The sequence below is a fragment of the Labeo rohita genome, chromosome 21 (genome assembly GCF_022985175.1).
Source record: "Labeo rohita strain BAU-BD-2019 chromosome 21, IGBB_LRoh.1.0, whole genome shotgun sequence".
NCBI lineage: Eukaryota > Metazoa > Chordata > Actinopteri > Cypriniformes > Cyprinidae > Labeo > Labeo rohita.
Window position 1 is genome coordinate 3912882 of NC_066889.1, and position 21056 is coordinate 3933937.

A 21056-nucleotide genomic window follows, 5' to 3' on the forward strand; every position below is an offset into this window, starting at 1 on the left:
GAGCACAAAAAGCAGCTGTCACAGGGCATGTGAGTACTAAACTAAACTTCTCTTTCAAGTCTTATTGCGCTTAAACTGTCAAATACATAAAAGTTTATGTCAAAAATAGGGGTGTAACAATTTATCAGTATGGATCGATACATTGATACAATGTCTGATGATACGATGCATCAATGCCATGTGTAAAATATTGAGATCTGTAGTATAAATATAGGCACCTTTATTTTGGCATTCTCCACATTTTCATGTCTGTCTATGCATTACCGCCAACGTGTGCAGTCTCGTTGAAACTCATGTATCAGGACTCGATATAAGGACTGCCCGAAGGCACAAGGTGAGCAAGATGCTTGGGATTGTCGGGCGCAGTGTGAGAAGTTTTCTGCGCACACATCTGAAGCGCACGTACACAGACAGCGATGTCTACACTGCATAGATACTAAATTGATTGTGCATGGATAAATAAATACAGACAAAATTACATCAAAATGCGCTTTTTGGTGAATATCCTAGTAAACACGGTCAGTTTGGCATATGTCTTAAAGTAAACAGCTGAGAAAGTAAACACATGTGTATCAGTATATTAAATCTGAGGCTTTCATTTTTAAAGTGAAAGCAAACTAATAATAAATCTAATGTTGTCAAAGAAAAATACAAATGCACACTGCTCCTGACTAAATAACCTTTGTCATCAAAACATCAAAAATGATTAATAAATATTGAACATATACAGTGAAGACTAAGCAGTTATTTTACATTTGATTATTACATTTCTGTAGTCTACCTGAAAAGTTTTTTTAGAATGAGCTGAAAAACTTGAAAAGCACTGTTTAGTGAATTTGTGTCTTTGTTCTATTGTATTTATTTTCTGCTATTGCTTGTAATCTGTAAAAAAGATTTTTATCACTGAGCCCATAGTAGCAGCCAGAATTGTTTTTCCAATTGTTTATTTTCTTAAAACTGTAGGCCTATTTTTTGTGTGTGTGTGTGACCCAATTGAGGTACAGAATGTTCATGTTATATATTTTGGTTGCATTTGTGTGTTAATAAAAATGTAGATAGTTGCTTAAAATATAATATCATTACATCGATATATCGATTAATGTACTCCTATATCGTAATCGTCTTGTAGAATTTCTTAAGGTATCGGCAAATACTGTATTGCTGGGTATGAGAATTGATTATCGTATCGTGATGGACCATCCAGTTTACACCCATAGTAAAAAACACACATTAGTTACAAAAACGGTTATATTTGTGAAGGTAAACAGCTGGGAAAGAAATCACATATTTATATTAGATCTGTGTGGCAGCAGCATAATATACAGTAAACAAATCAATAAATCCACTGCGCTCTTGTTTTCTCTGAGACTGGGACTCTAAATAGTGTTTTGTGCTCATCTGTGCGGCAAAAGACAGAACAGCTAGGATGCATTGCTCTAACTTTAGCCATGGCGTTAGAACTGGTGCACCGTTGTCATTTGCAAAAACACAATGGCAGTGCCGTGGGTGGAAACGTGCAGATAAAGAGGCGGCAATATTATAGTAAGGAAAAATCTCAGCAGCTTGTTCTTGAATGCTTGCAGAGAACGGCTTACCAAAACAAAGTTACTGGGTTGTTCCTTTTCATGTTTTTTTGGGTTGGTAGATGCACTAGGGATCCGTTTATAGCACTTAAACATGGAAAAAGTCAGATTTTCATGATATGTCACCTTTAATGGCCAGTTTGCACAGCATATAAAACTACCAGAGGTGAGAAAGAGTAACTCCAGCGTGTCTACTCATGATGAGGAGGAAAGAGCGCTGAGTGCACAGGACATTAGTCGAGCCGAGAGACAACAGAAAAATAGAGATAGCAAATTAAAAACAAAAGAGGAAAATGGCTGCAGGAACAAAAAAAAGGCTTACGATAAGGCAGCGGTTCTCAACTGCAGTCCTTCCGGCCCCCACCGCTGCATATTTTGCATGTCTCTCTTAAGCCCCTTTCACACTACGTGTTGATTCTGTGTGAAAGCAAACACGTCCCAGGAATGATTCCGGGAACGATCCCAGGTTGGGGACCTATAGTAACATTGCCGGGATCAGTCCTGGAACAAGCGCTGTGTGAACAAAAGCCAGAACCATATAAAGGCTGTCTTGTAGTGATGACGCACATTATGATGTGACTCTTTTACAATGTGTTTTGAAGGCAGGTAAATGTTCACGACGAAAAAATATGGGTAAACTGGAATAAAGCAGCGATCAGGGAGCTTGTCACTATCCGTGCTGAAGCGGAGGTTATTCGCAAGTTTAGTAGAACGGTATACGTCGCTTTACACGTCACATCCAAATGTGATGTGTCTTTACGGGATCTTTACGGGTTGTGTGTAAACGCACCAAAGCACGTCTCAGAACGCTGACTGTTTTTACAGTAAACACTTTTAACGGCAGCTGCAGTGACACTGACTTTACTAATCAACGATTGGCTCTTTCATTAAGAAGGCGGGGCTTCGCGGCCATAATGAGCGTTGCATGTTTCCTCATTCAAAACTATACAAATGACAAGTTTTGGGTATTCTATAGTAGTTGGAACGCATGTACAGATTCCGGAAAATCACTGGCAGTGTGAATGAACCAAAATCAAAAGATTCCAGGACAAATCACAGGACACATTATCTGTGTATTTTCCGGAATTGCTGTGTAAAAGAGGCTACAGTTAACACCCCGATTCAGATCACCAGCTCGTTAGAAGTGAGCTCCGTGCATGAACTGTGTTCCGGCTGACATGGTCCTTACAGTGTTCATTGCTCTCTACTCCCTGAGCAGGGGAAATCCGTTGAAGTTTACTTCACTTCAGAACATTCATTCATGAATTTGTGCTGTGCCGATGCCTGCAGCATAATTAAACGTTAAAAACGTTAAAAGTTGTGACATCATATAGCTCTGTAAAGAAATACAATTTAAATTCACGTCAATAAATTCACACTTTAATGCCCTCTTAATGGAACATACACACTCGTTGCAAAATGGAATCATTGCAAAATATTGTGATTTCCACTTCGCAGGGCACTTACAGTCGAATAGAACAAACGTCATTCGTGATAAGAATATGCAGAGCTGGGGGCGCGAGGACTGGGATTGGGAAACGCTGCAATAAGGCAAGAAGTAGGACCCAGGTAAACATTGTATCAGCTTTCCAGCGCTGGAGAGAACTAAAGGGGCGTGAAAGCCTGCGATCGGGGACGAGGTTACTTTGTTTCTTCTTGATAGATGAGTAACACTGGTTTTGCTTTGTTTCACAGAACGAATATTTGCTAGCTTTTGCTTGAATATGCTTGTGTGTCATGTTCGCTTGTTTGTTCATCTGCAATCGGTGATTGCACAGCAGACTCTGATCGTTGCCTGGGTTGCGTATGTATGCCCCTACCTTTTGGGTGTTTGTTTTGGTGATTTTAAATATAAACATATGCTACCAGAAATCACTTACCATACCTTTAAGTCTGGTCGAATTATTTATTAAATAAATTAATTAAATTCTGATTGTAGTAGGTGCTTACTGTACCTAAAGCTAACAAAAGTTTCATGCCAGGAAATGATTAAATATTTTCAAACACATTTACAGCTGGCCTATTTGCATGGGATTGGCATTACCTGAGGTCATTTTTACAGAAGGTAAAAATTGCTGTAATCTTTACCGAAATTGTCCATAATGATTACTGAGATGGCACATTTGCAGGACTAAAATCACTTAGAAACTCTGCTAATAACTGCTTTATCCCACCTCTTCATGTAAAACTAATCCAGTCTGAATAGGGCCAGATCTATTCTTTCTCAACTACAAATCTGATTAATATGCTAAATCACTTTAATCTACATTCAAAACTGACCTCAAGAGGAATTATGCATCACTAAATGTAGTTTCACATCTGATCCATGAAACATTTGTTACTGTAAGTTAAGCCTGATATTGAGGACTAATGGAGTCAATTAGGCCCAACAGTAATTAGGCTCATGATGACCCACCAACATAACACCCTGATCTCCATGGCGACAGCAGGCCATAGGGAATGACCAGCAGACTTCCTCAGTCCTAGTTGAGCAAGAAAGAGACAGGCAATTAAAACTTGCAAATACTCTCTCTGGAGAACTTCATGAAAAACTTTTTAATGCTAATGAAATATGCAATGCTAAAATCTAACAACATTCACAATGTAGCGCTGGTATACGCTCTTGCACTCCAATGACTAAAGTGGGCATAATTTCTAAACAAATAAATAACTGAATAATGAAATTGTGTTGTACACAATAGCACACATGACTGCAGTTTACGTTAATTGTCTTCGCCAAAGGAAACGAAGCAGCTTTGTGTGTTCAGAGTAGGGGGTTGTCATTCCGTTTAATGACTGGAACTCCAGCTGCAGGGCTCTCATTACGTGCATGCTAGTCACACTGCTCTATGCTGGAATAAAAAGGGCCTTTAGAAGGCTATGATGGTGTCTAGCTGCTCACATCAGTCCTGGGAAATTTTCCCACCCCAGACCACCCCAAACTCTGGGTCTGAAGCTCAGAAACGTAATTATACAAAGATGTCAGGAAACTATGGAAGGACATCTAACGTATTTGTGCAGACATCACTGGCATTAATTGTACATGACTTGCACTCAAATAAACACAAACAAACAGTGCAGTAGAAATCTGTAAATCTGTAAAATTAATTCAGGAAAGCACCAGCTTAGACCAGCATGAATTTCCATACTTAAAGAAGTTTAAGCCAGTTAATTTAATTGCCTGGTAAAGACGTGCCAAAAAAGCTCATTTGGGTCATTATGCACTATATAGCAGTTATTATTAATATATATGTAAATGCTAAATTTTACTATCTGACCATTATATTCCTTGCTGCTTAAAAGCAGCTTAAAACAGCTGTACGGTTGATGGTGTATAGCTAGGAGAGTTGTTAATATCGCACTAAGTGCAAATAGCCTCTTTTGTTGGCAGAGGCTATTTACACTAATCCGCCCGCCAACACGTGATTGGGTTAGTCAACATTACAAAAGACACCTGCCAAAAGACCTACTGCTATTTTCACTTACTGTATATAGAATACATTGCATTTTGCACATAGTGCAAATAGCATCTATTGGTAAGAAAATAAGCTATTTTCACTTAATATAAATAGCATTTATCATTGCCTTGTAATATATTGCAACATACACACGAACATGAATAAAGGAAGTTAATGCATGGGTTTGCATAAACCTGAACACATATTCATAAACTTTTATCTGGCTTTATTGTTTGCATACACATTTCATATTTGAAAATATGGGTGATGGTTGATATGAAAAAAAAAAAAAAAAAAAAAAAAACCCTCAAAACAAATTTGGGGCAATTGGATGTCTTTATAATGTCATGGAAATATCATCAGTATCAGTGAAAAATGGGATTTTGCAAATGTAAATCTATACTATAAATATATATATATATATATATATATATATATATATATATATATATATATATATCATAATATAATAATACACGTCCCTCATAATTGTGTGCATATATTGGTTATGCATGTGTAATATACTACATATTTGCTGTATATTTACTCTGAATATTTATACACTCTACCATATTTTATCACATATACATCTATATATTATATTATTCAATATAAAATAACAAACATTATGTAATATAAGTATTATATATTGTCACGTTTTAATATGAAAACTGGCAATTCCTTATGTATTATTCAGTATATTGTAATATATTAACACAATCTATTTTTAATATCCATTAAATAAGTTATTGATTATTCATATTTTATTTTATTTTATTTTATTTTGTTATTTTAATGGAACAAAACGGAACGGAACAGAACAGAATGGAATGGAAGGGAGTCTAGCCAGTCGACCACTTTAACCAGCTTGGAACAGCCTGGACATGTTAAAAATAAAAATAAAAATAAATAAATAAAAAAACAACAGCTGCCAAATTGTAAATCCACCACCTAGAATGCAGGTGGTCTTAGCTGAACTGCAGCACTTTTAAAGCAACTGTCTTTTTCACCTAAGCAAGAACAAATGAGTAGTTGTAGTTGTTTTGGTTATTGGTCCACATAGAGGAGCGATAGTTGTTGTCATCTGACTTGTAAACATCATCAAACAGCCATCAAAATAAAATAAATTAGTATTTCCTAGCAAATTCCCGATCATGTCCAACTACAACAGTTGCCACATGCAAGTTGTGTTTATGATGGCACTGTATTAAAAAAAAAAAAAAAAACACCTCAGTAAACATTTTTAAAAGTGTGTACTTTCTTTTTTAGTGACCAAATGAACATATAAGTTTTGATGGTCTCCTTTTCGTCTTGACCACATTGCTGCAATGTCCTCCAGGCCTTGTTATTTAGCCAAAGATCTTTTTGTCAAAAAGATTTTTCTCATGTATACAGACCTAGGTGAAACACTAAAATAACACATTAGTGACATTTGTTGCTGTTCCATTTAGTCGTTTGACTATTTACAATATAGCAAAAGTGAGATATGGACCATTTCACTTGATGTCAGTTAAATGAACAGTTATTATTGCTTTTCTGTAATAGTCAAATTTTATGACCTACACACATTTAACAGAAAGCTGCTGTTCGATGCAGTTCTGTGACCAGGTCGCCTCCAATATTTCCTTGAAATGCTTTCCTGTAATGAACAACATGATGTCTCATCTAGGGAGTACTAGACCGGAGGCGTTTAACCAGCAAAACAACTACCACACATCTGACCACCTCTACCCTGTCAAGCACAAACAATTAGGTAGGAAGTGGAGTAGCATCTCTGATCCTTGACACAGCACGACTTTCTGACATCACAGAGACCTGTCAAAACATTAGCTGCAGTCTCGCTCAACCCCCGCTTGTTGACATTTTGTACACTCCGTCGCTGCCTAACTAGACAAAGTTTGGCTTGGTTGGTTTGAGAAAATCCACTTCTTCAAAGCAAAAAGCAACCTGACAGCCTTATATTCATCTCTTTCTTTCTCTCTTTTCTCTCGTGTTTTTGTGTGTGGGGGAAGGATGATGTTGAACAAACTTAGCGTTTCATTGACACATTGACTGTTTTTGATATGAAAGTGGGATTTCAAGAGATTTGTTTATTTGAGATGCCAGATCCGGCTGATAGGAATAGGAAATCTAAGTCGAAAGCTGATTTTTTTTTTTTTACAGTGCAATGGGATGCCACTTTGGTAAATCCATTGCGAAATCAAACTAGATTAAACTTAAACATTTGATGTGTTTGGTACTGTTGCAATTTTGTTTCCTTTTAAGCCTTTATTATCTGCTGAGCAATCAAACTCCCTTATGAAATGTAAATACGAAGTAGAATTATCTCAAATCTGGCTTTAAATGAAATAGCAAAATCCTACAGGTATCCAGCAAAATCCTAACCACACTCAAAAAAAGTGTGCTTATCTGTATTGAATGTGGACTTGCAGGGTGTTTCAAATCAGTAGAAAAAGTAAAATAGCATGCATTTACGTGTTCAAAAACAGTTCACACTTAAGTATATCCTTCTTCCAGGTTATTACTCCCATAAGCACTCTTTTTAAAACTGTGTATTTCTTTTTTTAAAGAGGCACTTTTCACAATGTCAGATTATGCAATTGCATGCAATTGTGATATTTTGTTCTAGCTAATCAAAAAATCTTTTCTTAGACAGTGCTATCCTCTAGGCTAAGCTAGTAGGATAAGCTGTGAACTTATTAACTGAAAACACACACACACACACGTGACTTTTTCATCTTAAAAATGCAGTGGTTGCATAACACTGCAAATCCATTTTATGGAGTTATGTTTTACAGCCTTTTGACTTTAAGCTTCTAAGGATAAAAGTTGCTTTTAGAAAAATAAAGATATTTTATAAAAAAAATAATACATAAAAAATACATAAAAAAGCACTATGAAACTGATTCGGGCTCTGAAACTTTATGACATTGATTTTTCATTCTGGAAGCTTGCACTGGAAGCTCTTACATCCATCATGTCAGAAAGTAGTTTTTACAGAATGGAAGAATAACTCTAGCTTTGCCTCTGCGCTGCCTGATACAGCAGCCAAATCATTTAGGGCCAAATATGAATAGCTTTGTCAAGCCAAAACATTACAATTAGTTGTCTGGTCAATTAATGCGGATGTACCAGTCTTTGGCACATAGCATTAGTTTTTGGACGAGCCGAAATGTAGGCCCCATTACTGTCATTTAAATTCACTGGACATGGGACAATTTTTTTTATGGATAGGGCTAATGAATAGATTATAGCATAAAGAACCTAAGTTGGACCCCCACAGATAATATGCTTGGCTCTGCCAGTACCCCTCCATATATAATGTGGGAGTATGAAAAAAAAAAAAAAAACATCTAAGACTGAAAGAAAAAAAAATATCCATATTTTTATCATGACTTTCTGATTGCCTGGCAAATTAAAGATGTATATTTGCAAATAATGCAAAGCAGTTTTAGCATAAACTCAGCTTTTACAAGCAACTTGCATGTCATCCAAAGTGACCTGAGCAGATTTAAGAAACTCACCATGTAAGCTCCTATACAGTTTTATTCATTGATGTGAAATCTGCCAGTATCTGTGTTGTTATTAGAATTGAAGGTCAGAGCCTTTATTGATTAGGGCTCTGTGTTGTGCAGCATGAAATCTCTTTCAAAAACAAAAGCTGAAAGCTTTGAAACTGTTTCAGATTTTAGCTATAAGAAACAATAATGGCTCTCAAGCCATATTGCATTTTTGAATGTTCAGTTAATTTTAATTTGTATACCAAGGAATCTTACAAGACAACATTAAAACTAGTCTTTGGGAGTTACTGTATTAGTTTCATGATGCATGACAAATCCTAGACATGTGCAGTTAGGCACTATAAAACGCACTATAAATATTGTTATCAGTGAAGTTGTTTGCAGTATTTACCTTTATAAAACCACCAAGCTTTTTAAAGACAGCAATAATGACTACAGTATGAACAAGATGTGTTCATAATCAGATTTTACATAAGGTCTTTAATCACTATATATGGCAAATGACAAGCAGTGATACAAAAACACACCCACACTGCATGTGGTCATGACTGTTCCAGTTAAGTTTCTGCATTTGAAACATATGTAACATATGTGTTTTCATTTATTTGTTCTTCAACAAGGGAGACATTTGACCAAGGTTTAGTAAATAAGCTTAACAAAGCCACTGTCTGATCATGGTGTGATAATCTAAAATGACATTTCTGATATCAAACTGTCTGTCTGCTGTATGGTTATCACTTCAGTCATAACTGAATAACATTTCTATTTGTGTTTATTTATTTTATTTTTGGAAGTTCAATTGTGTTTTTAAAACGTGGAGTGATAGTAATATCTTATATTGTGTGTGTATGTGTGTGTACATAAATACCAAATGAATTTAAAATACTACTTTAGAAAAATGTGAAAAAAAGTTGAATTTCCATTTTTTCCTCTTTAAAATTAGCCTAGGGGTATAGAAAAGTTATAGTTATATTCAGGGCTTGACATTAACACCCGCCAATTGCAAATGGATTTCAGAAGTGGTGGGTAATATGGTGACTCCCACTAGACACTTTGGTGGGTTGAACTTTATATAGCCTACAGTAACAGAGCACGACATTAATGTTTGTCTGGGATAAGTGGATTTTTTGAAGGGGCAAGTGAAAGAGAATTTCCCAACAACAAAATTGTGGCCAATGAAAATGCTGAGTGGCTAGTAAATTTGAAAAAACACTAGACACTGTGGTAATGTCAAGCCTTTGTTATATTTATTAGTCACAAAGGTCATTAAACAACACTTCAAATGTGCTATAAATGTATTTGAGCCGAAGTTGGAGTTGTGTTTATGAAAGCCTGTTTCCGACACCAAATAAAGAATTTAAAAGAGTAATTATGACTTTTTTCCCTCACAATTCATGTGATTGTTTTGTCGTAATTACAACTGGATATCTTTGCAATTATGACTTTTTTTTTTTTTTATTAATTGTGAGTTTTAACTCTCATAATTCTTTTTTTTTTTTTTTGTAATTGCAAATGTATATCTCACAATTCTGACTTTTTTCGCAATTCTGACCAATTTTTTGCAATTGCAAGTTTATTTCCTGCAATTCTGACTTTTTTCTCATAATTGAGAGAGTATATCTTGCAGTTCTTTCCTTTTTGGCAGTTCTGAGTAATTTTTTGCAATTGTAAGTTTATATCTCACAATTCAGATTTTTTTTTTTTTTTTTTGCAATTTTGACTAATTTTTCTCAATTTTGAGTTTATATGTCACAATTCTGACGTTTTTGTTACAATTGCGAGTTTATACTTCACAATTTGTTTCACAATTTTGCCATAATTGGAAGTGTATATCTCACAATTCTAACTTTTTTCGTACATTTGAGATTGTATATCTTGCAGTTCTCACCTTTTTTGCAATTCTAACTCATTTTTCACAATTGTGAGTTTGTATCTTGCAATTCTGACTTTTTGTAACAACTGCAAGTGTATATCTCACAGTTCTTACTTTTTTTGCAATTCTGACAAATTTTTCATAATTGCAAGTGTATATGACAATTTTCGCAATTCTTATTTTCTCAGAATTGTAATATATAAACTCGCAACTGCGAGTTCAATTCAGAAAAAAATATTCTTATTTTAATATTCTTAGATTTATTCTCTTGCAGTTCTGAGAAAAAAATAATTGTGAGACAAAACTTTCATTTTCCTCTTTTTTTTATTTTTATTCAGAGGCAGAAACAGTCTTCTATCATCTATAGTGTTTAATTTGTTCACGTTCAAAAAATATTCATGTCTCATATACAGTATCATGTACAATGTATATTTCTCATAAGGTAATGAACACCTTTCTCTCCATTCCTCTGTTGTTCCTTTCCCCTCTTTGAGTTTCCAGTTCCTTCCTGATTAAGTATCAACCGTTAACCGGTTGTCTAGTGAATCTTTATTAACTTTCATCGCCATACTTTCCAGCAGAGCACATTCCGCCCTCAAGCTTTTATATTTAAGCACTAATCCAAAATGCACTTTCGTTCACACCTCAAAGGGTTTGATCTCCATCCGACAGAGCTTGGCAGTAGTAGATGTGCTAGTGTGTGCAGGACTGGCAGCGCTCTAGGCCGTGGGGGTTGCACGCTGGACAGCGCAGCTCTCTGATTGACTCGTTGAAGCGGTTGGCCAACATGGACAGTTTGCTGCCGTGACAGAGGGAGCACGGCGCACAACCTGAACCTCCGCACTGTTCACAGGAGCCTGATTCCTGCTGCACATACAAAAAGAAGTAAACAAACAGCAAACAAGCATGGTGCACAAGCAAGCAAAATGATAAAGCCGAGTGCACATTACAGGCCTGCGGGTTGTTGCCCTTTCATGTTTGAAGGCAAAGTTCACCTATATATGAAATGATTTATTTACTCTACTATTCCAAACCTGTTTGTCTGACGTAGTTAAAGACAGCTAATATATAAGACCACATTTTCATTTCATTGTAAATAACATGCAGTTGAGTGTCTGAAAACATTACATTTAGCTTGCACTCAAGTAAATAATTTTACAGTATATTTATACATAATTGAGTACTGAGGTTTATTACCACTTGTCTCTGGTCTTAATGTACACATTTTACATAATATTGCAATGGGTGTATCTTTCATAAAAGACAGAACAGAAAAATTGATCAGAGTAAAAGATTTATGGAAGTGAAATGTACAGTACAAGGATTCATGTCACGGTTCATTATTTTCAGTGGTGTTTCAGAAAGAGTTATTATTCATGACAAATTGTGTTTCAGCAGCGGATAACATTCTGCAAATGTCATAATCACTGCTTTGTGAATAATACGAGTCATACAAGCAGAATGCAGCTCTGAGAAACTACAAAATACCACAAAAAGTACAGATAAATGAACAAAGTGATAAAAACCAATGTTAACTTTTTTAAGACAACGGTATATGGAACAATCACATGTGTTGCCACCATGAGGGATGTTTTCTCTCTGTGATTTGTTACTGAAACAAAAAAGCATGTCACCAGGACTCAATAGTATTGTCTGTTTTGTCGCCTGATCACTTGGAACAGTAATAGCATACTTCTTCTTAACAAGTCAAAAGATTTGAGATATAATTAATGTCGTTAGCAGTACGAGTTACATGTCAAGGTCTGTTTAGATCCCTAACCATACATACGAGCTATCATGGACTAATTAAAGTCGGTCTAGTAGAACAAAAGTAAAGAGCACTGAGACATGAGTATTTACAGTCTGTTGAACTTCAGACTGTTTATACCTTTTCTTCAGTCATTGCGTCTGGTTCCTCTGCATGGGGACGTGCTGGTCTATGTCTCCCTTTGCTCCCTTTGCGTCCTGGTGAACTTTCTTTCCTGTCCCGGCTGCGGTGAGGACTCCTTCCAGATTCTCCCCTTCTGTGAGGAGCTCGAACAATCTTCAGGTTGCTGGTGTAGATAATAATCTTTCCAAAATCTAGTACTGGTGCCTATAGAAACAAACACAGAATCACTAGCAAAAGATTCCATGGAACATTTTTGGTAGTCATTCAATTCCAAAAAAAGTAAAAGAAAAAAAAGAAAAGTACCATGGTACTCTTACCTGTACCCCCAGAGCACTTTTCATACAATATAGTTGATATAGATGCATATGGTCCGTACATTCATGTAGTGTTTGTTACTATGTAATTACATAGTAAGTAATTTATAATAGTAATGCACTTACTGTGCTATTTTGTATATCTGCTTTCAAAAGCGCTGTGTTTTTGTCACTGCAATTTAGGGGTGTTGCGAATAATCAACACACGGATGCAAAAGAATATGGTTTACCTGTGTTCTTCAAGAAATCTCAGGTATATCATAAGGATAATGTATATTTAAAATGCAATGGTAATCGACATAGACTTTTTCACAGTCTAGAATACTACACTGACCAAAATTATAAATGCAACACTTTTGTTTTTGCCCCCCTTTTTTTATGAGCTGAACTCAAAGATCTAAGATTTTTTCTATGTGCACAAAAGGCCTATTTCTCTCAAATATTGTTCACAAATCTGTCTAAATCTGGGTTAGTAAGCACTTCTCCTTTGCTGAGATAATCCATCCACCTCACAGGTGTGGCATATCAAGATGCTGATTAGACAGCATGATTATTGCACAGGTGTGCCTTAAGATGGCCACAATAAAAGGCCACTCTAAAATGTTCAGTTTTACTGTATTGGGGGGTCCGAAAACCAGTAAGTATCTGGTGTGACTACCATTTCCCTCATGCAGTGCAACACATCTCCTTTGCATACAGTTGATCAGGTTGTTGACTGTGGCCTGTAGAATGTTGGTCCACTCCTCTTCAATGGCTGTGCAAAGTTGCTGGATATTGGCAGGAACTGGAACATGCTGTTGTATTCGCTGATCCAGAGCATCCGAAACATGCTTAATGGGTGACATGTCCGGTGAGTATGCTGGCCATTCAAGAACTGGCATGTTCTCAGCTTCCAGGAACTGTGTAAAGATGCTTGCAACATGGGGCCGTGCATTATCATGCTGCAACATGAGGTGATGGTCGTGGATGAATGGCACAACAATGGGCCTCAGGATCTCGTCACGGTATCTCTGTGCATTCAAAATGGCATCAATAAAATGCACCTGTGTTCATTGTCCATAACATACGCCTGCCCATACCATAACCCCACCGCCACCATGGGCCACTTGATCCACAACATTGACATCAGCAAACCGCTCACCCACACAATGCCATACACGCTGTCTGCCATCTGCCCAGTACAATGAAAACCGGGATTCATCCATGAAGAGAACACCTCTCCAAAGTGACAGACACCATCGAATGTGAGGTTACAACGATGAACTGCAGTCAGGTCGAGACCCCGATGAGGACGATGAGCATGCAGATGAGCTTCCCTGAGACGGTTTCTGACAATTTGTGCAGAAATTCTTTGGTTTTGCAAACCGATTGTTGCAGCAGCTGTCCCGGTGGCTGGTCTCAGACGATCTTGGAGGTGAAGATGCTGGATGTGGAGGTCCTGGGCTGGTGTGGTTACACGTGGTCTGCGGTTGTGAGGCCGGTTGGATGTACTGCCAAATTCTCTGAAACGCCTTTGGAGACGACTTATGGTAGAGAAATGAACATTCAATTCACAGGCAACAGCTCTGGTGTACATTCCTGCAGTCAGCATGCCAACTGCACGCTCCCTCAAAACATGCAACATCTGTGGCATTGTGCTGTGTAATAAAACTGCACATTTTAGAGTGGCCTTTTTTATTGTGGCCAACCTAAGGCACACCTGTGCAATAATCATGCTGTCTAATCAGCATCTTGATATGCCACACCTGTGAGGTGGATGGATTATCTCGGCAAAGGAGAAGTGCTCACTAACATAGATTTAGACACATAGATTGTGAACAATATTTGAGAGAAATAGGCTTTTTGTGTACACAGAATGGTACACAAATGGGATCAAAAACAAAGGGGTTGTACTCAAAATTGATGTACTCTGATGCTGTACTGGTGGGAAAAATTAACCTTTTCGAAGATTTAAATGAACTGAACTTGCTTTCGAATGATCTGCTTTCCAAAACGGTTCCATGATTTGAAACACTCGAAACGCCACAAAAAATTAAGCCAAAACATGCATAAATACAGCTTTTGCAAACCCAATGCAAATGTTTTATTGTAAGTATAATATATTAAAGGGGTCATATGATGTTCCTAAAAAAAACATTATTTTGTGTATTTGGTGTAATGCAATGTGTTTATGTGCTTTGAGGTTAAAAAAACACATTATTTTCCACAGACTGTACATTATTGTTGCTCCTCTCTGCCCCGCCTTTCTAAAACGCTTTAATTTTTACAAAGCTCATTGTTCTGAAATATGAGGTGTTCTCTGATTGGCCAGCTATCCGGTGTTGTGATTGGCCGAATACCTCAAGCGTGTTATGGAAATGTTATGCCTCTTAACATGTTGTGATGCCTTTTCCCGGCACGATGAGGCGAAAACAATAAAACCCATTATAAAATGCCTCACATTTGTTGCATCCAGTGGGACATAACTACTGATTATAATGACTCATACTGTCTTTTTACACGTTGTATTGCGTCGTGCTGCGTAAACATAACATCATGTCTGCATTTGTGATCGTAGAGATGTTAAATAACAGGCACTACTCTACACTACTCAAAACTCACGTTTGAATAGTCAGTAGCAAATTCTTTAAATATGTTGTAAATAGTTGTTTTAAATAGTTGTACTGTTCCAGAACAGTATTGTAAATATAACTTAACCACTGATTTCTAGTTGTGTCATCATTTGCAATGAAACACACAGTGTCTCCACAACATGGTGGCTGCTGCAACAATACTACAGCTGGTATAAAAAGTTACGCTATCTTTCTTTGCATATACACGTGGGTGGTGTTATGCAAATCTACCCACACCGTGATGTAGACATGTGGGGGGGGTGTTTAAACAAGCCATTTTAGGATGGCGTGGCGAGTCTTAACTTTTATAATAAATATCTCTTTGGGTTTAAGACTTTAGGCTTTGCAACTTTTTAGATCTTAGATATGCACAAACAGCTAACACTCCAAAGACAAAGGAAAACAAGAGACTGCATCATATGACCGCTTTAATTACAAGTAACAAGTCATCAAATACCATTAAAGGGAACCCCGGAGATTTGTATGGCTTAACATAAAATAAATTATATATCTTACTGAAATATGTAGTGGAAAACTCACAAAAGATTTACATTATTTTAAAACACATTATTTTTATATATTTTTTGGACTAAGGGGGGTGCCATTATTTCAGTGATGTGAAATGGTTGCACTCGATAAGCTACTGGCGCTACCTGTTGCTGTTTTCACTGCAACACAACTTTGAAAATAAAATATTACAATGTCACATTGTGCAGCTCTTGCTTGTAATTTTCAGTTGAAAGGCAACAAAAGAAGTGATGTAAGTCTTCACTGCTTTCCTAGCGAAAAAAAGAGGAGAAAAGAACGGAAGATGCCTGTAGATGAATTAAACTTTCTAAAGACCCACGTCTTTGTTCTCACCACTTCAGCCCTGATGCCTTTAAGGCTTTTAGTAGACCACAGCTACTGAAAAAGCTTAAAAAGGGCAGAGACAAGAAACGCTAGATGCCATGCCGACGCTTGTCATGACACCGCAGCCAATGAAGGAGTTTCTCCGTGCAGATTTGACTCAATATCTGGAGCGTTTAGATATCTTGTGGGGAAAAAATTGATGGTGCAGCATTTGGTTTAAGCCTACGCGTCATCATAATATCAGCATATTTTTTTCCGAAATGTGTTGTTTCAAGTTGTGTTGCAGTAAAAATAGCAACAGGTAGCAACCATTTGATGCAATCGAAAGAATGGCACCCCCATAGTCGAAAATATGTATAAAACAATGTAGTTTTTTAAATAACGCAAATCTTTTATGGGTTTTCTACTACATATTTCAGTAAGAGACATAGTTTAGGTTATATTAAACCATGCAAATCTTAAAAATGTCATATTTAAATATGAAATGTCTGTATAATGTATACTTACATATCACTAATAGACCATTAGCCATTAATAGTTTTTATTTTTTAAGATATATATTGCGATATATCATTATCATGATTCTTTTGGCCACAATGATTGTGTAGTGCAAAATCTGATCTCATGACAGCCCTACTGCAGTTACATTATTGTATTACATTAAATAACACTGTAATATCTTGTAATATGCATAGTGTGGGTAATACTATCCAAAGTGTTAATCTAATTTACTCTGGATCTGTTTGATTTGAATTGACTTTTTAATGTCTTTTAAGGACAGGACAAGTCAAGTGAAAAAGGAAACCACTGGGGCAAGAGAAGGGAAATAGGATTAAGACATGACGCAGGCCAGCCCGAAACCTACATCCCCATGAGCCAAATGCCCTTTATGTGTCGTCAGCCTGTGTGTTACCCACTGCACCATGACTGGCTTTTAAAATTCTGAGACATTGATAGATTTGATTAGATTAAATGTCGGGGATCTGGTGATGAAAAATGTGATAAATATCCTGTCAGTTTTTTCTTGACATGCTGATATGTTAAACAGAGAATCTTTGGCAGTTTAGTCTTTCAACAGCATGTCACAGGTGACATTTTAATGAAAATGTAATCTTAATACAACACAAAGAGGCAAATTAGCCTTCAATCTTTTTTAAAGGGGTCCTATTATGCTCTTTTTCAAAGTTTTGATTTTGTTTTGGGGTGTACTAGAACATGCTCTCATGCTTAGTGGTTCGAAAAATGCATTATTTTTCACATAATTTACATTATTACAATACCTTTATCCCAGCCTGACACTAAAGGCTCGATTAGTTCCGGGTTTAATGAAGTCCAGCCTTCCAAAAAAGGAAATGTGTTATGATTGGTTAGCTATCCCAGTGCGTTGCGATTGGCGAACAGCTTAGATGGTGTTTCAGTATTGCCACGCCCCTTGTCTAAGCATTTAGTGCAAGCTATATTAATCTTATGTTTTAAATATGCATCGATTCCCTACAGGAGACCCCCCGGGAGCTGTGTGAGGCACTATTTATTATGGATGGATGCACTTTATTAGACTTTATTAGACTCCGATTGCATTCATCTGAAAGAAGGAAGTCATATACACCTACGATGCATGGAGGGTGAGTATATAATATGCTACAGTAATGTTGAGTCCTATCCTCAGCCTGCAAGATTGCAGATACACGATATTATCGTGCTAATTTAATTATTTCACATACTTAGTTTCATTGCCTGAAACCAGCTCCAGCATAAGGCTAAAAGCAGCCTAACATTATCAAAAACATCATCACTGATCAGCCTAGCCTATTCTAGTGCAAGTTTATGCATTTTAAAAAACACTCGTGTTATAAGTGAAGCTATCTACATTGTATGATGAATAAATCTGTTACCACACACTGTACACGTCTGTGGCACGTTACGGCAACCGGAGCAAATCGCGGCTTCAGTATGTGTTTCGACCCCCTGTACTGCAAACGTCTGCGGCACGTTACAGCTGTGAAGCGGCCACTCTAGTCAATGCTCTCTGCGCTGCATCACTAAAGTTAGGCTAATCCCCCACCTCGTCCCTACCCACCCCCCAACAATTTGAATTTCCATAGGCGGGATTTAATTTAATGATATTCTAATGGACCGCGTTGTGACATCATAGCATTTCGAAAAAAATCGCTGTAGTCCAAAGGAGATGTTCATTGTAGTTCTTGAAAAGAGAGTTTTTAAAAATGAAATATCTCCCTTTGGAGTGGACATTGATGTTTGTAACTTTGTAGGTCTTTTTTATGCCCAAAGATACACACCACACACTGACTAAAATTCAAAAAGTGAAAAAGCATAATAGCACCTCTTTAAAGTTCCACCTCGTTTGATTGTGTTTGTGATTTTCTTTTTTCCAATATGAGGCTGAAAAAGACAACGCAGTTCACAAAGGAAAGGAAAGCTGAGAATATCCATGTGGATGAGATGTAATTGCATGCCTATGTTTAGAAGCTGTGTTGGAGCGCTGGGTCTATTATTAGATCCGGGAACCATGAATTAGTAACAGTGTGGCATAAAAACTGAGAATTCATAAATATCACTGTGACCGTGGACTAAGGCAAAACAAGAGAACAATCTGGCAAGAAATGCTTTACTTTTTTAATGCCAGAACGAAACATAATGAGCAGTACAATAAGGAATCTGTACAAAACACACATTGTTTTTCGCCTACAACAAACGACTGTTTTATAAACCTCGCCCACCTTAGTTACTGTTGCAAGATTTACAAAATGTCCTGTAGGAATGAAATGATTATTACTGTGAAGAGGGCAATTTTCATTCCAGTTCGCTCATAAAATGGGGAAAAATGAAGAGATATTATTCTTACGTGGGCTGGAATAAGCATTATCAAATGGTTTGAAACATTTACGCCCTACCATGATAAAAGCAGCAGAGACTGCCAATCAGAATGAAGGCAAACACTTATCAGTGAACTGAAAAAAACAGAAGCGTCTTTTGAAAGCGATAACATTAGTGAAAAGAACAGCAGTGATAACTAATTGTACAGTGACATTTTTAAGCTTCTGACTGGCTTTTGCTAGGATTGTAGGCCTATATGTGGTTGCTGCATGGTTGCTGACTTGTTTAAATCAAAAGAGTCCCAAACCCTATGATATTCAGATCTCTAAATATGGCTCACGTCCCACCTTCAGTGTGAGTTTATGGAGTTATTATATTACATGTCTCCCAGGCAAGAATCAGCAATTGCAGCTTTCTGCAATAAGAGTGATTTGAGGTTTTGTTCATATCTGTAGTGGGAACAGTATGAGGTGAATTACACAGATGTAATACTTAGTTGGTGGGTTGTGGTGAGTTGGGGGGTGTTTCAATCCATAATCCTAATTATGAACAATTGTAAAAGTGGCAATGACAAATAAGATTGTTAATGATAATTAAAAAGCCAAGTTCTTAGAGAAATACTCTTTAAATTCATGTTGGCTGGAAAGATTTTGAAGAACTATTTTTAAGAAACATTTAAATGAATGACTCTTAACTAAGACATATAACTATTGAGTAATAACATTCCTTACACTTTCATACTTGTGAGGGTATCTATTTAAAAAAAAAATATATATATATATATATATTTTTTTTTTTTTATTTTATTTATTTTTTTTTTTTTTTTTTGGCATGTTGGATACAACATGACTTTTTGATCCTAACATGTTGCTATTTGAAAATCTGAATTCCGAGGGTGGCATAAATAAATAAATAAATAATTGAATAAATAAATAAATAAATAAATAAATAACCTTTAAAGATGTCCAAATTAGGTTTTTAGCAATGCGTATTACTAATCAAAAATTAAGTTTTGATATATTTACGGCAGTAAATTTACAAAATATCTTCATGGAACATTTACTGAACTTTACTGAAAAATCAATCATTTTGACCCATAAAATGTATTGTTGGCTATTGCTACAAAATATACCTGTGCGACTTTTGGCTAGTTTTGTGGTCCAGGGTCACATTAATTAATTTATTTAGTTAGTTTTCATTATATAAGGACAGTTTTAATACAGGAATTAAAAAGTATATAGAAAAGTCAATGTAAGTACTGTACGAATGCAAATCTTTTTAATGCATTTTTAAAAAGTAAGTATCTGCATATCATCAATCTAGTTTTCAGTGCAGTGCGCTCTTACTTTATTATCCCCTTCTGGAAGATCTCCACATGCCAGGGAGTTGCATCCCGACACCCCTCGATAGACGTTTATCCTTTGGGCAATCAGGCCTGTCGGAGGGAACAAACTCTGGTCCTGCATATCTTCTAAGCCACACAGATGTCCCATCTCCATCTTGGTGTGGATGAAGCTGTGAGGGTATTGCTCCTCTGGACTATCCAGTTCCTGTCCATCTTCATACACGTGCTTTAGCACCCGGCCGCTGTACGACGAGGCCAGCTTAAACCTCACCTTCCTGGGCTTGCCCTCGATCATGTCGCCTGGTTGCCTCTGAAGCTCCTCCATGGTCCCCTGCAGCTGAAATTCCCAATGGTCTTGTAAAGATCAGGAGGAAGAACTGTGGGAGATAAGTATTGAGGAGAGACTAGGGCAGTCCAGCTGCTTTCCATAGCTCTGATGAATTATTGAGGAGGGGATCTTGTGCACAACAGGAGAGCTGTAAATTGAGACCTCACAGTTTCATCAAATAATGATGGTTGAAGGAGAGAAGCAGGTGTGTCTACATTGCATATGCATCACCTGTAATGAATGTCAATTCCTTACTTAATATAATTGTGGGTGCACTTTTCTTTGGTACAGTGATATCAAACTCAGTTCCTGAAGAGCTACAGCTCTGCAGACTTTAGCTCCAACTCACACCTGCTTAATGGTTTCTAGTAATCCTGAATCCTGTGTTTGATTAGGGCTGGAGCAAAACTGTGTAGAGCTGTGGTATTCCAGGAATTGAGTTTG

At 36.8% G+C, this 21056-nt stretch overlaps 1 protein-coding gene across 2 annotated transcripts; it reads right to left on the reverse strand.

Annotated features, from left to right (window-relative positions):
* Nucleotides 1–10712: 10712 nt before the first annotated feature.
* LOC127152596 (glutaredoxin domain-containing cysteine-rich protein 2) lies at nucleotides 10713–20677 on the reverse strand. 2 transcript variants are annotated; one of them, XM_051093350.1, is made up of 3 exons: nucleotides 20286–20677; nucleotides 12324–12530; nucleotides 10713–11299 (listed from the first exon to the last, which is right to left on the reverse strand). In XM_051093350.1, the coding sequence occupies exons 1-3, from the start codon at nucleotides 20607–20609 to the stop codon at nucleotides 11129–11131; spliced, it is 702 nt and encodes a 233-aa protein (XP_050949307.1). In that variant the 5' UTR covers nucleotides 20610–20677; the 3' UTR covers nucleotides 10713–11128. The 2 variants fall into 2 exon arrangements, with proteins under 2 accessions (XP_050949307.1, XP_050949306.1); XM_051093349.1 differs by having other exon boundaries at nucleotides 10713–11302.
* Nucleotides 20678–21056: the final 379 nt, after the last annotated feature.

What these genes read in the sequence shown, in the direction of transcription:
- LOC127152596 (XM_051093349.1), bottom strand. Translation starts at nt 20,609, where the DNA reads ATGGAGGAGCTTCAGAGGCAACCAGGCGACATGATCGAGGGCAAGCCC. An exon ending in TTCCAGAAGGGGATAATAAA is followed by an intron (nt 12,531 to 20,285) that starts GTAAGAGCGCAC and finishes TTGTTTCTATAG; the next exon opens with GCACCAGTACTAGATTTTGG. An exon ending in ACGCAATGACTGAAGAAAAG is followed by an intron (nt 11,303 to 12,323) that starts GTATAAACAGTC and finishes TTGTATGTGCAG; the next exon opens with CAGGAATCAGGCTCCTGTGA.